General features: G+C 36.4%; 1 protein-coding gene across 1 annotated transcript in view; it reads left to right on the top strand.

Moving 5' to 3' along the window:
* GRID2 (glutamate ionotropic receptor delta type subunit 2) overlaps positions 1–15,449 on the top strand; it is a 692,444-nt gene that overhangs the window by 138,416 nt on the left and 538,579 nt on the right. Inside the window, exon 2 of the mRNA XM_051789746.1 lies at positions 2,327–2,482. Coding sequence (XP_051645706.1) covers positions 2,327–2,482 — 156 coding nt within the window. The remainder of the gene's footprint in view (positions 1–2,326; positions 2,483–15,449) is intronic.

The following is a 15,449-nucleotide window of genomic DNA, read 5'->3' as shown; positions in this document are numbered from 1 at the left end:
TTTATTTGTTTTACCTATGGAGATACTCCTACACTAGAGCACGTGTAACATAGTGTTTGTGTAAGGTATTTTCTTTAAAATGTCAGATACAGTATTGGTAATAGAAGATATTTTGAAATTGGCATCTGAAACATGGAGCCATAAATGAAATAAGCAGTGATCAGAGCAAAAGTGGAGAAATTGTACTAAAGTGAGAGAGAGTGTGAAGACAGCATGGAGTTTCATCTAATCCAGTTCCTTATACGTTCAGATGCTGTTAGAGATAGGATTTGTTTCAGACTGAGAAATGGGAGAAAAAAACATAGGTATTTGTTAGGAATATCTGTGTGTGAAAGAAACAGATAAATTCTCAAGAAGGTTCATCTGTTGAGAAACTTAATGCATTCCCCAGTCCAACATCATCTTGGGAGCTGCCATCTGCTGGCCAGTGGAAGGGCTATGGGGTAGAAGGGGATTTTTATGATGACATATGGAAAAGAAAGCTAGATACCTGAGACTTTTCTATATCCTCTACTCAATAAATGACCTGAATTATTTTGGGGACAAAGCCACGCTTAAGATGACACTTCCCATCTGTGGAATAAGAAGCTGTTCTCTGCAGTGTTGTCTGGAAAGTCTTTGTTTTGCCATGCTGTTCTGCAACACGGTCGACAGCTGCCCTGTGCATGTGCATGAAATCTGTGCATGTTCATTTCTTTACAGTATGGCATTTGTTACAGAGTTACTCTACAGAGATAGACTAATTACTCTAATTATTTTCCAATTTTTTTTCTTAATTTTACCCTTGGTACTTAGTAGCCATGTAAATTTGTTCCTTCAAACGTTTGCTGGTCTATGTCACTGTCATCAGTATAGGTGTAACTCCAAAATGTGTGGGTTCGGTTTGAGTTCCATGAGGTTAGAAACATGTTTTAAGTTATGTATTGGACAAAGTCTCTTGTACCCTTAACTACTACATGGATACACAAATAGCCGTCTTTGTGGAGAAGACAGAGTTTGCAGCATCTTGAATACCAAGCCTATTCTCTGCCATGTGCAGCTTTGCTTTATGGAGCTAAATAAAACAAGGGAAATTGAAATGGGGACATGAGAGAAAAATGAATGTTTTCAGCTGAGATTTGCACAGAGATGACAGGTGAATGAGGTGGAGAGGTAAAGAACAGCTGTTCCAGATGGTAGCAGCTTCAGGAGGGAAAATGCTGGAGTCAAAGCGGTCAGATTGTAGGAAGAGATGATGCTCATGGAGGATGAGTGGTGCTGGCAGGGAAATGAGTGTCAGAGGTCAGTGGAAAAAGCACAGTAAACACTGTGTATGAAGTTTATTTATCTTAAAGTAATCATTTCCTGTAAATAAATCTTTTGTAGTTCTTTTCATCACTGATTGCAGGTGTTTATCTGAAATCATCAGTGATCAGCATTTTCTATTATCTTTGTCTGCCTCAACACGTACACTGCCTTAGTTGAGTTTTGTACTGACAACAGACACTCAAGTTTTTAAAAGTCTGTTTTTGAAGCATCCCTTCTGTGTCTTTAATCTACTACCTGAAAATGAAAGCTTTAGAGGTGCTTGAAAATTTAATAGCCTTGATTTTAAGGTTTTAAACAATCTAGCATTCTTCATGAGACTGTAACAGTGTAATTTGAGCTATCTCTACATAAATAATTCATACAAGAAGCAAATGTAAAATAATAGGCAACTAATGATGCTAAAAGTGACACTATAGTTTAAAGAAAGATTTAAAACCAGGTAAAATCTCTGGATAAGTCTTGGAGTTCTTTTCGAGACACCTGAAGAATTGGTTGTCTGAGGGTTGGGCACTCTCACTTTCCAACTCCTCTTGAGTTTAATTGTTCCATGTTTACAATGTTCTGCTTAAATGCTGTGGAGAAATAGGCAGAACAGTCACTTTCTGTCAGATTTATAAAGGCGGAACTTATTTTAATTAACCATTTAAACTTAACTTACTGACTTTGAGTTGACTCAAAGTTGTTTTACAAATCCAATAGTTTACATTGAAGGCTGACCTGTCTGTTGATCATGGGTGTCAATTCTACATCATTTTCCCAGTGCTGCTACCATTTTAGGCTTAGTCTCGCATGATATAAATGTTTCCCTTCAATTTATGTTTTAAAATATGTCAAAATGAAGAAATTCTGTATATTGTGAAGTAGCTTCTGGGCTTTGTGTTGAGATAACTGCTCTTCAGGAGTGAGTGAAGGGATGATGTTGTAGCATAAAATATCTTAAGTGCTTATGATTAATCCATTGGGATACTGCAGGTGAAAGGTGCAATGTGATTTTGGTCTTTTTTTTTTTCCCTCACAGGGGCAATTTTTGATGAATCTGCCAAAAAAGATGAGGAAGTATTTCGAATGGCAGTTGCTGATCTCAACCAGAATGATGAAATCTTACAAACAGAGAAAATCACATGTTCAGTGACGTTTGTGGATGGCAACAATCCTTTTCAGGCGGTTCAAGAAGGTAGGACAACTAAAGAGATTTCCTGTTGTTGTTTCTGCAGTGACTTGCAAAATACTACCCTGATAGCTTCCTAGTTTTGTGAGAATTTTTAATTGTTGTTGGCTTGTTTTTCTATGAAATATAAAATATTGCATTTAATTTTGCATTTAGCTGCTTTGGTCTGTGTAGGTCTAGTGACTTAAAACTGTAAAGTCATTTATCCGTTTTGTAAGTATAGGCTGTTGGAATGTGGGAAAGAAGTCTTTTTGCCTACATCTTTCCCTTCTTGCAGGCCTCTTAGGAGTTATTGTCAAGCCAATGACTTCTTCCTACTACTTTTTGGTTTAGTGTCATGCAGTTAATGGCACTTATTTGTAAAACAAAAGTAATTGTGTGGATAACCTTTTCAACCCACACACCTGAAAAAGTTACCAATTTTAAAGGAGGGATTAGAGATAATCTGATCACTCAGAAAGTTGCCTGTGTCTTATATGATTTTGTACTCAGTCTGTCCTTTGTCATTCCCCAATTATTGGACAAGGGGTGACAATGTTGCTTTGGGCTCCTGTGATGATAGGATGTAGGATGATAACAGAATATTTGAAATCCCTCTGAGCTGGATTAGTAAATCACTGGTGTGACCAAGCAGTTGTCTGGAAAGACAACCATGAGAAGTCTTTACAAGTATGGGTTCAAATTTGGTTTGTAAACATTTGTTACTTCTTTGCTGTTCTGACATACTAACTTCTGTCTGAGATGCAAAAGATGCTTAATGTAGGTATATTATTAGACTTTTCTTAACAAGAAAACAAAATTTTGATGTTTTTCCATGTCCTTATTGGCTCTATATTGACACTTGAGATTTAAGGGAAATATGCGTATAGTTACTCCACTATTTGTGAAATCAGAGATTGATACCAGTTTGGCTTCAAAAGACTGTTGACAAGACAATGCTAATGAGAAGGGTTAAAATGCTTATATGACAGTGTTTTTTACCAATGACTTTCTTAATTTTTGAGAATTCGGTAATTATTTTGTTCTGTTAAACTTTACAAGTGGATAGACCTGTCTAATGGGAACGGTTGCAGTCTGTGCTTGATGAGGCTGATGCTGAAAAAAATGTGATTTTGAAAGTATTCCACTTAGAATCAATTCAATCTCTTTCAGTATGAAAAGGCTAATATGAAAATTGAAACTATCTGATACTTTTAGAATTCAGAGGGGAAAAGTGAACTAAGCATTTTAAAGATACTTTCTGCACTGTTGCTATTTAAGGTTTGTTGGTTTTTGTGTGTTTTGTTTGTTTTTTTTTTCCAATTCATCCAGGAGAGATAATGGCATCTGATGCCATGTGCTTAGCATTGATTAACACTGAAACTTAGCAATTAATTTCCTTTATCATTGTGGTAGATTAGTTGCAGATTATTCCACAAAATGATGTTTTTAGCATCTAACTTAAAGAAAGTTCTACTACTTCTAACTTAAAGAAAGTAGAACATTCTAGTCTAGTCTAGTAAAGTAGAACATTCCAAAGGACTTCATAGCCTGATACTTCAATATTCAATTACTTATTTTGTGCAAAAGTTATATTTGTCATTGTTGAAAATATCTTGGTATGGTCAACATTTGAAATGTGAATGGAGCAGGTTTGACATAAATTTCATTACCATCTGTGTGGAGGTGAAAGGTCTGTTATGATATTGAAGAATTCAAGAAATTAGTTTCCATTAAAAATTGGTTTTTGTAAATACATGGTCAAATACAGCTACATGCCTAGCAAGCATCATATTCACTATCTTGTAAGTGCCCTGTGTTTTGTTTGGAATAATTTGAGTCAAAAACAAAGGTTCTGTCTTTTGCATGTGTGTATCTGTGAAATTTTGCTTTTTGAATTATTTTACCGCAGTTAACCTATTTTCTTTTGATTTAACTGAACAAAGGCATAAGCTGCAGTGTAATGTTACAATTTCTTTGCACCAGTTTCCTGCTTTCTTCTTTGCTCTCTATCTTTATATCACTTGTCTCTTGCTCTCAATTGCATTTCTTACAAGTGTTAGTAGCAGGAAAGGGGACCACTCTAACTTTTGTCACATATTACATTGTTTATACCTGGGACAAACACTTAGCAAAAATGCACTGTACTAAGCTCCAGAGAAAAAGTTCGTTTAAACACTCAGGCCATTTTTGTCTTCTGTTTCTAAAAGAAATACTAGAACAAGGCTAAATCTCATGTTTTTAAAAGTGCATGACATTCAGTATCCCCCAACTTGCCTTTTTCATGCAAGCATGAGCCCTTCTTTGGAATCATAAAAATGTTGAGTCTGAGGTACTCTCCTATCAAGCAGAGCCTAATGTTCACAAAATTATACTATTTATTTATTATTATATTCTACTATTTGTTTTAATTATTTTATATAAACTACTTGACATTTTGCTTTTAGTTCGCAATATCTGGGTTTTTTTTTAATGTTTTGACTTTTTTCATATCGTCTAAACTACAGAAGAGCCTGTGAGAAAACATCTTTTAATGCTTGGTAAAATGCTAATTTAAAGCATTAAATCCATAGCAATAACTTTAAATGGGTCTAAATTTGTTTAAACCTACCTGTTTTAGTCAACAGAGAAGGTTAAAAAATTTGCCTAGGACTGTGAATTTCAAAAAACAAGACATGAGCAAAAACCTCACAAAACAAGACACGGAGGAGATACTTAAAAAGTTATTTTTCATAATGATCCACTAATGGAAAGCATGCAGTATTTCTTTTATTTCATTAAATTAGCAAAATTAGCAAGTAACTCCCAAACAATTTAAACATAAACACTCAGACACTTCATAATGATTTTGGGATGTAAAGATAAATAATATAAGAGGATCAGTTGCTGTGTGGTACTGTGTTCTTCCCTCTGAATCTGTTTTTATGAATTATTATGGTGCCCTTAAATGTCTTCCATTTGTACCTTAGGGCATCTCATTAACAGTTCTGATTGGAGCGATGATACTATAACAAAGCTGAGTGGTTTTACCCTGAAGACCTGTGAATGACATGCCCCATAATATCACTGAAAGTGCCCTCAGGGGCAATTTGTAGGCATGTTTTAGTGCACAGAAATAAGAGGCAAAATTCTTTAAGTTAGGGGAACTGTTCTTCCCTTTGGTACATGTTCTGTCAGAAAGGGCCAACGGTGGGTGTGATGCAGATGTTTTGTGTGATTCATGCTTCCATGTCAACATCATGGAGTAGTGTGGGAACCCGTGGAGGGAAGTCCAGGATAAACCCAGCTGGTAGGTCAGAGTGAAGACCAGTGAAGTGTACTGCCAGATGTGCATAGCTCCAGCCTGACACACACAGGGGAGCGTTTGCAGAAGAAGAGAGTGGCTGAGAAGGGTGGCTGAAGCATGTAGGTGGTGCACCTCGTGGAAGCTGCAACCCAGCTCTGAGAGGTCACAGTAACACACACCTGTGGAAATGTCCAACACGGCATATTCCTCCCTCTCTACCTTTCTTTCTTCAGTACAAAACACTTCATAATGTCCAAAGTACTCTTCTATGAATGTCTCAAAATATTTGTGTGCTTGCTGATAGAGGAAGAATATCGTGGCTGGCCTTTTTATGCTGTGCTCGTGTTGGGTACCACAAAGGGAAAGCAGAAATTTAGGTTTTCTCTGTATAGTTATTGAAGGAAGTAGGGATAGTCAGTTTTTGCATGATAGCAAGTCGGTAATTTGGCACTATGAAACAAGGAATTATGGTGCCAGATCCATACTATTGGTAATAATACATATTAGTATAAACTTTACTTCTTTTCCTGTGAGATTTCAATTTACAACAGTATTTAAATAGGAGTAGGATTGACCTTCCAAAGGTTTTGAGTTCTAAATATACTTAAGCTGAAATTATTTTTTGTAAGAGTCTTGTTTCTATATTTTTTTCTAATGGACTGTTTTTCCTTTCACTGGGAAATTTGATTGAAATAAATATAACACTGTTTTTCTTGTTTGTCAGAAAATCATCCTGTTCTCTCATCTTCCTCTTGCTTTTATTATTCTTGTGCTTACTTCAATACACTAATAATTAAAGCTTAAATTTTATGGTTCAAAGCCTGCCATTTCCTCCAATTCTCAATTTATCATTAATAATATGATCACACATTTGCTGAATGGCTAGTATAAAATATGCAATAGCCTGTACATTTTTATGGCAAGGGGAGGGAAGGGGCAGCTTTGGTAACTTGAACCAGAGGTAATAATTTGGTTTGTGTGAATCTGCCTCCTTGGGCAGCACAGTTTCTACAGCCCTCATGTTGCTATTTCCACTTTCACACCAGGAGTTATAGATCAAACTCTGCAGGAGTTTACAGTGCTCAGGGCATCCACAGCATCTGGAGGGTAGTCAGAGCTCAGCAGGACCCATCTCCAAAGATGTATATTGTTCTTGGAGATCCATTGGCGATATTTTAAACCTCGTGGCAAACACTTTCTTTTCATTTAGTGCTGATTTTTTTTTTTATCTTACTCTTTTCTCCTACCTCCTTTTTTTTTTTTTTGACAATATGACATTTTTACTGATTTTGAATAATAACTCCATAGTAATGCAATGTTTTCTTCTATAAACTACCTATAATACATGACAAATAGGTTTGACTGATGCTTTTTGAAATTCACTTTTTTGACACATTTTCCTATTGCAATCACATATATGTGAAGCTTATTTTTCTTTCTTTTTTTTTTTTTTTTTAAACCAACCTTTTTGTCATTCAGGTTAGTCACCAGAGTATGCTTACAGACACCAACTTGAGCCTTGGTAATGGCTTTTGAAAGCTTATTGTGATCAGTGAAGTAAATAAGGCAGTGAGTCATAACTAAATGGGATTCAGCTGTAGAGTAGCAGAGGTTTGTAGGGCAGCAATATGTATGAAGGTCACATGCAGGATTTTATTCAAGCAAAGTTTTATGGTCAGAAATTACGACCTGATGGATACATCTGCCTTGGCCTTTGGGACTAGAGGAATGTAATAAGATTGTCCTTTCCCATTTCTCTGATCACTGTAGAAACCTGTTTAAATCCACAGATTTCATGGACTGCTAAACTTACTTTCACTTTGTGTCACTTATTTCTTCAAATTTCTCAGCTTTCCTTGTGCTGTTTATTAACCAGTACATGTTCAGTTTGAGATTAAACCTTTACCGGGTTGCACTTCTTCACTGCCCTTCATTTCATTCCCGATTTGCTTTCTTATGTCCCAATAAAATGGATTTTGATGTGAAAAGATATACTGAGGGGGAAAAAAAATTCAAGTAGGATTTGAACCATAAAAAGTTAAGGGAGAAGAGGAGGAGAAGCATTTCAATAATGATATAAAACTCAAACGTAAAATCAGAAACTGCTGGAAATGTTTGCAATTGCAAATTGCTTGTGTGATGAGTACTTCAGAAAATATGGTAGGAGATTTTTTTGAATTACCTGTCCTCTGTGCATCCACATAATGTACCAGCAGTTGTGCCACTGTGCCCTGTTCTCAAAGTGCAGGGTGAGAAGCCTGGCACTCTTACACAGGCTTTGTTCTCATTTAAGTCTTGCTAACCCCACAAAATCAATCAGATCTCCAATTTGCAGAAATACACCATGGGAGTCCAAGTGTTGACAGCTTAAGAAAAAAGATCTTGCAACACTGGTGATAAAATCATGACAGTTGGGAAGATGGGTTGCATGGGAGAAGATCAGGGAGAAGGGAGGATTGAGTACTGATTGAACTAGAAAAGGGACAAGTAATAGAGGCTTAGTTTAAGATTAGCAGGATGCATATTTAACACATTTTCCACATCAATTTGAAAGCCATTGTGACCTTCCTTTGCCCGGAAGTATGCATACTGCAAGCTGTAAGAGGAGGTCAGATTTATTGTCTATTGTACCTCATAGTGGTACAGCAGATACAGTAATTGCAAGACTTCCATTGCTCTCCAGCCTTTGAATTTTGAGCTCTGGTGTTTTCTAGTTCTCTAATTCTTGCTGTAGTAATGTTTTCTTCAGTTCAAGACAACTTCCATTATCTCTGTTTCCAGTTTGAAAGCAAACTCTGGCAGCTGTAAGCTGAACTAGGCTTTCAGATACTTGAAGATAAAAAAAAACCCGAACTTTATATTCATCTCCAAAAAGCTCCTTCAAATCCACGTAAATTAAAATAAAAAAAATAAACAAATCAATCCATCAAGATTGGCCTTCTCCAGGATAGCTTAAGCAATGTGAGAAACACGGTTTGAGGAAAAGAGGTGCAAGTCTTGACAGTCTGTAGTATTTGCAGATAGCAGATCTAAAAAAAGTTAATATATAAGATGTTAGGGCAGTTGAAGTATGTTTTCCAAATCACTGAGCCTAAGAGGGCAAGAAAGAGGCTAACTACAGTGCAGGCTAGGGCAAGATCCTGCCATCTTTTAGTTACTTTTATTCACGGTGTCCCACAGAGTGCCTGAAATCCACTGAATGTACATTTTACGAACACTGTGTGTCTTTGTTGTGTTTTAAGGAAAGAATACTAGTGTTTCTATGGAAACCACTTTTTTCAGGTGACCAGGAAACCCAGTAGCATCCCACTGTTATACCTGACTGCATTGCAGCATTCAAATGCAACGGCAGGGCTGAAGGTGTTTACATAGAGTCACACATCAAACCAAGGTTATGGTGTTTCAGAGTTGACATTGCCTACCATACTACCTTTCTGCAGTCCTTTTTTCCCCTTCTGCTTTCACATGACTTGAAAACAGAAGGAGTGATTTTCCTAACACTGGTGCCATTTCCCATTGTCAGTTGCCAAAGTTTGGCTCAACTTAATTTTTATGGCAGATTTTGACAGTTTTTATCAGAGCTTCCACTTTCAAATGACAGACAGGAATTTTAATAAGCTTGAAAGAATTTCCTTCCCAGTCTGTTGCTTAAGCATGTGACTCTGAGGCAGGCTATTAACCTCTAACCTCTTTTAAAAAGGTGAATCAAATAAATGAATAAACAACTGGACAAGTGTAATACCTTTTGATGGTGAGGTGCAGAGTGAATTTTATCATGTTACTGTAGGAATAGGTAGACAGGCTGATATTCTGCAATACTTACACTTTAGATTGGATAATTTCTGATTTTGCAATAGACATATTTCCCCTTGCAATTCATAAATGCCCAGTGTGTGTTTTCATACATTAAACACGGTGCTTCACTCTCTGTTAATGTACCCTGACACACTGCTAGCAGTTTACTTTTAAGAGAGCTATGCAAATTGTGATGTGATTAAATAATATCAGTAGTACATTTAATTGTTTAAAGCCACTGTGCCTGAAGGTTTTTGGGGTATTTTAACAAACAGAAGGATTGACACAAAGTAAATGAGGGATGCCTCATCTTCCTAGATGCCAATTATTTAACTAGCACTCTGGGCTGTTAGTGCCCCAAAGTAGTCTCCTTAAATAAGTAATGGATACCCTATCTGGATTTCCTTCTCATCTTTCTGTGAAGCCATGTCCAGTAAAATCACTACAGCAGTCAATCATCACCGTCCAACCAGACATGTATATTCCTAGACAGGCCTCACAGCCTGCAAGCTTGCAGCAGGTTGTGGCAAGTACCAAGCAATGAATTGCTGCACTCAGCTGTTTTCTGCTCTGTGGAGTCCCCCAAGTTCTCTTGTAAAACAGTGTCAGTTGAAGATTTTGCTTTTTTTCTCCTGACTAAATTTCTCTGAATGATGCAAAAGTCACTAGGTCTTTGTTTCACCTTACAGTTTAAGTACAAATATGAGTCCAACTGCTTACAGATCCATATTTGATGTATCTATCTGTATCAGTGCTTGTCTAAAAGTCAATATAGCTAATTAATTTAATTTTAATTAATTAATTTCTTAATTTAATTCTCCCCTTTGAGCCTTCCTTGCACTTCTTCATTCCCTTCTGTTTCATTTACAAACTGTTTTTGTTATAATCTCTTAACTCTTTGAGCATTGTATTCTGACTTGTATTTGAGGCAATTGGGTATTTATATGCTGCAAATAATTTTAAATGTACTTCTCTCTCTCTCTCTCTGTCTGTATAATCAGAGACAAAGTGTACTTTATGGAGGACAGTAGTGTTTTAAAATCTAATTTTGGTAATGAGGAAATGAGCCATGACAACTCTGGAGGTGAAGCCTGAAGTGAATTATGAAGGTCATTCTCTTAGATGGGGAAATTAATTGTATTTTAGCCTGGTTCTCTGTTACTTAGACCCTTTATATTGTGCACTACCAAGTAATTTTGACTAAATATCAATTTATGAAAAATTATCTGAGTAAAAGAGCACAGTTACAAGGACAGATTTTGAAACTAGGAAGAGTTTTATTAAAACACTAATCATATTAGAAAATCATAACCTTTCATGTTATTTTTCTGAAAGGATGGCTGCTATGGGATTTAATGCTCGTTCATTTTGACTCTCGGTGGGCCTTTAGTTTCTGTGATTACTGGCTCTGGCTCTTCTGAAACTTATTTTTATCCTTAAAACCCAATCTTTTGAAATTCTTCATTGTGCAGTCTGGAAGAGATTGAGGAGAGCCAAGCTGCTCTGAAAGATGCAACCGATAAGTGTAGCACTCGCAGGGGGGAGATGAAACAGGTAGTGTTGATGGTAATCAGAAAACATTTACTCTGAGCCTGGAATAGACACGGGAGCCTTGCAGAGCCGTTCATGTGCTGTTGACACACAGGAGGGAGTTTGGGCTTGGGATCTTTATGTAAGGGTATAAAGCATTAACACGTGGGGCTTAACTTCATGTGGAAATTAAGCACCTGCTTAAAGACTTTCCTGAGCAGGAAAATACTTAAGCAGTCCCAAATCAGTGACTTAATTTTCTTTGGCAGCTGGTATTCATTATTTTGTTTACTTTAAGGGCATATTTTCTCCAGAAACTTGTAGATCGTAGCAGCATTTTCACATTCTGCACCTCTGGTTGTCCAAATGAGCCAGGTGGCTGTAGCTCCTCTGCTATTGCTGGAAGCAGAAAATATGGCTGCAGGTCATGGCTGTGCCTTGTGATATCTGGAAAAAAGTTTGAAATCACAACGAATTTTCCAGAGTGCCAGGCCACAAAACACAGCTAAATAAGTAAAAGCCTACAGAGGTTTGGCTTCTGGCACTGTGTTTCATGACAAGAGGGTTATGATGTACAGGGCTTTGGTCATCAGAGTACCAGAGAGCTGTGCTTAGAAATTGCAGTTTCGTGTTACAGGTAAACAATTTATGTTCAACCTATCCCTTCGTGACCTGGTGCAGGAAAGGAAGCCAGCAAGCTTTCATTTTCAAAAATGTTATGTCTCTTTAGCACCAAGCTATGGCTCAGTGGCAAGCCCTGTGATAGCCAGCCCTTGCTAAGGGCACAGGAAGGAAGCAGGAACTCCCCATTCCACGTGCAGCTTGCTGTAATGTTTGATGACAGAGGCTGAAAGTATATGATCATTAATAGGTCAAAAAAAACAGCTGCCTTAGGAGAAGAGAGTTATGCAACTCTGAAATGCCATTGCAGTGAAAAAGGGTACCAAAATTTTGTTTCCTGAAGAGAAGACGAATGTTTCAAGAAGATGGAATCCATTCAGACTTACCAGAAGGAATTTAAAAAAAAAATAAATTGCATGGGTTGTGAAAACTAATGTGCTCTTTAGTGGGTGCGATCTGAAGAGAGAGGTGATGCAAAAAGATGGACTTTTCAAGACACTTGTAAAAAGGCTCAGTAGTTCTACTTAAAACATGAAAGTTTAGTTTCTCCCTGAGGTCTTTACTAATCCTAATTCTCTGATAGTAGAAAGGAAAACAGAGTAAATTGGTATGGATGAAGAAATAATATAACTTTTGCTTGGTTATCTCGCCTTTCTGATATTTTCTGTCTCTTAAGTATATTTTTCACTTCATCTTAATTTGGCACTGATGTATCAAATGGTGAGCCAAGATCATATTCTTCTGTGTGCTTGGCTTGTTGAGTAGAGTAGAAACTGCTTCCTGTGATGAGAACAGGAGAGAGTCTAGACATTTGCAGCATAGGAGCAAGTAGTACCTAACTCAGTTGGATTAGTCAAACACAGTTACCTTGATTTGGAATAGTACTGAGTGTAAAACAAACCTCTGAAAACAGACTTAAGAAAATGTTTTTAGGTAATGTTACTTGCTATGTTAGTTTACATGACATTAAAATATGTACTGTTCTATCTTATCCTAGAGGAAAAAAAAATCAAACTATTCAGAAAAACATTTTCCTATGTTACAGAAAGCAGTAATTTCTTTGCAGTCTTTGCTAGTAACAACGACGTCTTTCTTAATACTTAAATTATATCTATCAATAGCATATAACAGCATTATATTGACAGTTACTGGGAATTCTGCAGTTGGGATATGTTTTCATTGAATTTCATTATTTGGAGGATTAACATTTTAAAAGAAGGTCAACATCCAGGGAAGCCCCATGCACAGTAATTGCATGGCTCAAGTCACAAGTTTTTAAGCATAAAACATGCCTTTTTTTTTTTCAATATTTGAAAATAATCAAAATTTCTTTTTTGAAGAGCTTTGGAAGTAGTAATAATTTTACTGTTTATATTGCAATACACTATGGAGAATTTCTCTAACACTGTTTCTTTCTCTCTGCATAGGATTCAAGTCTGGAAATCTACCATTAAAATTTATTGTGAAGGGTTTTTTTTATCAGAAGGGAGAATAAGCAGTCATACTTCATGCAAAGTACTACTTAAACCTTCTCTCAGCTCAGTCTTGTTTGAGTTAGGTTCTGATTCTTCACAGACAAAGTGCCATAAAGACAATTTGATGTGTTATGATGTGTTACAATGTGTTACATAACATCAAAATTCTTTAAGAATTGGTTTTCACATATAAAAATTAATTGTGGATGTAAAAAAGCGGGGCCAGCTATGGCTAGTCTCTGTTCTTCCTTCTTTCAATAAACTTGGCAAGAAAGGCAATGTATTGAGATGCTTGTTTATAGCAAGTTCAGTAATCCTAGGATTCCTTTGAATTTGAGCACAACTAGTTTCAGAACTCAAATCACTTTTAAAACTGAAATATACCTATGAAGTGTTTTTGACCATGCCAGGATTGTAACTCAGGATTTTCTAAATTGAGCTTGTGTGTCAAGTCCCAAAATAGGTTTATGCATGTAACACATCTGCCAGTTCACCTATATTTCTCCTCTGTGATTTTTTGCTCTTCAGACATTAATTCCATGTGCAATCTAACTTTATGGGAAAGTTAGAAACTTCTGTAAATCAGCAGATGTCCTTGTGCAAGCTCTAGGTGGTTCCCATAGTGAATGTACTGGATCAGCTTCTATTCCTAGCCAGAACAGGTACTGGAGGAGTGCACATGGAATCAGGAGCCTCCTTTGGGAACTGCTGATACTTAAGCTCTGACACGACTTATTCCTCAAAAAACAATTTTGGACTTCGTTCCTTATATAATATGATGTCAGTTGCTGCTACAGTTGGGATGACTTTGAAATGCATGTTTCCTTGCTCTAGCCTATCAACAAGTTTATGTTCTGCAATTTTGTAAGGAATGCACCTTGAAAAGCCATCCTTTCAAACTGGAAATGGGCAACCAAAATCAGCAGCTTCCCAAAGCATTAGAATGGTAGAATCCTTTTTGCACTCTTCTGTTAATATTAAGGACATTATTAAAACTAGTTAACACATCAGGGTATTGGTTTTTAAACTTCAAATTATTTTCTGAAGCTTCTATTTAATAAGAATAAAATTTCATTATTTTGCAGTGTTCGTTACTTTAAAAATTGTCACCTTTTAAGAGTTGGTTTCATATAAAGGTATAATCTATCAGGGAGTCTTAAATTCCAGATTTTTCTTTTTTCTCTTTTTTTGCTACTTGGTATTTTGAAATCTGTTTTCCTATGTGTTTATACTCTGTGCCTTCAGCTTGTGCACTTTGCAATTTTATAGACCATATTTTGTTATTGCAAAATGCTGTTATAGAGGAAAAACTTGCTGTGAACAAACATACTGCAAGGTCACACTTTTCTCTTGTATTAATGGGAAGTGAATTTGAGGAAGGAAGAAAATTTGAGCCTATCACCATTACTAATAGTGACTTGAGAGCTTGTCCCTTTTATTTTTCATATGTAATAGTGTTCAATACAGGGACAAACTCTTGTTGAACCCTCCTCATTGTCTTTTCATTGGCTTCGGGAGTTGGACTTAATTATCCTTGTGTATCCCTTCAGCAAATTGGTGTGGTGACTAATGCTTGGAAGCATCAGGCTCAGCAAATCCGTCTGATAACTCAAGTGTGATCAGTTGTACAATAGCAAGCTGGAAAACATTACATGTAAAAAATCTGTGGACTCAACAATGTGGCTGTTGCAGTGATTTTATTCGAAGTCAAGACTGAAAATAGAATTAAAATCGCATTAACATATTAGATTATATTAGGATATTAGGTAACTTAGTGTCTTGTGTGTTTTGCAAAGTTTCCTTGCTGCACAGGATCCTGGTGTGTGTCACTGCTCAGTAAAATTTACTTCACACTTAAATTTAGATTCTTCACAATGCAAAGACGTGTTCAAGCTTAGTAAAATTAATTGAAATATAGGAAATTTAAGAAAAGTCTATCAAAAACCGACAGAAGCAACGTAGCAAGAGACAAACTACTATCATATTTTTTCAGAGAAGATTTCTTTCTCACAAATTGGCAGGCTGAAGTGTGCCACTGATGTGTAGGAAAATAGTGAGAGATAGTACAAAGTGAAGAATGTGAAAGCAATATTTAAAGATTTGTTCATGCCTTTCCAAACAAGCTTGATATCATACATGTTAGAATGCAGTGGTGTTAATGCTGGAGATTTTGATAAACTATCCAAAGGACAAATGCAAAAAGTTCATGGTGACTTTTTTCATGCTTTCTAGGAGATGCAGGAGCCAAGTAAACAAAAATGTAAGTGTTTAAGAGTTTATTGACTGT

The sequence above is a fragment of the Manacus candei genome, unplaced genomic scaffold, assembly GCF_025592945.1.
Source record: "Manacus candei isolate 608988 ecotype Guabito, Panama unplaced genomic scaffold, ASM2559294v1 h1tg000028l, whole genome shotgun sequence".
Taxonomy (NCBI): Eukaryota; Metazoa; Chordata; class Aves; order Passeriformes; family Pipridae; genus Manacus; species Manacus candei.
The sequence above is the reverse complement of the archived record's forward strand: the minus strand, read 5'-3'. Positions and strand labels throughout refer to the sequence as shown.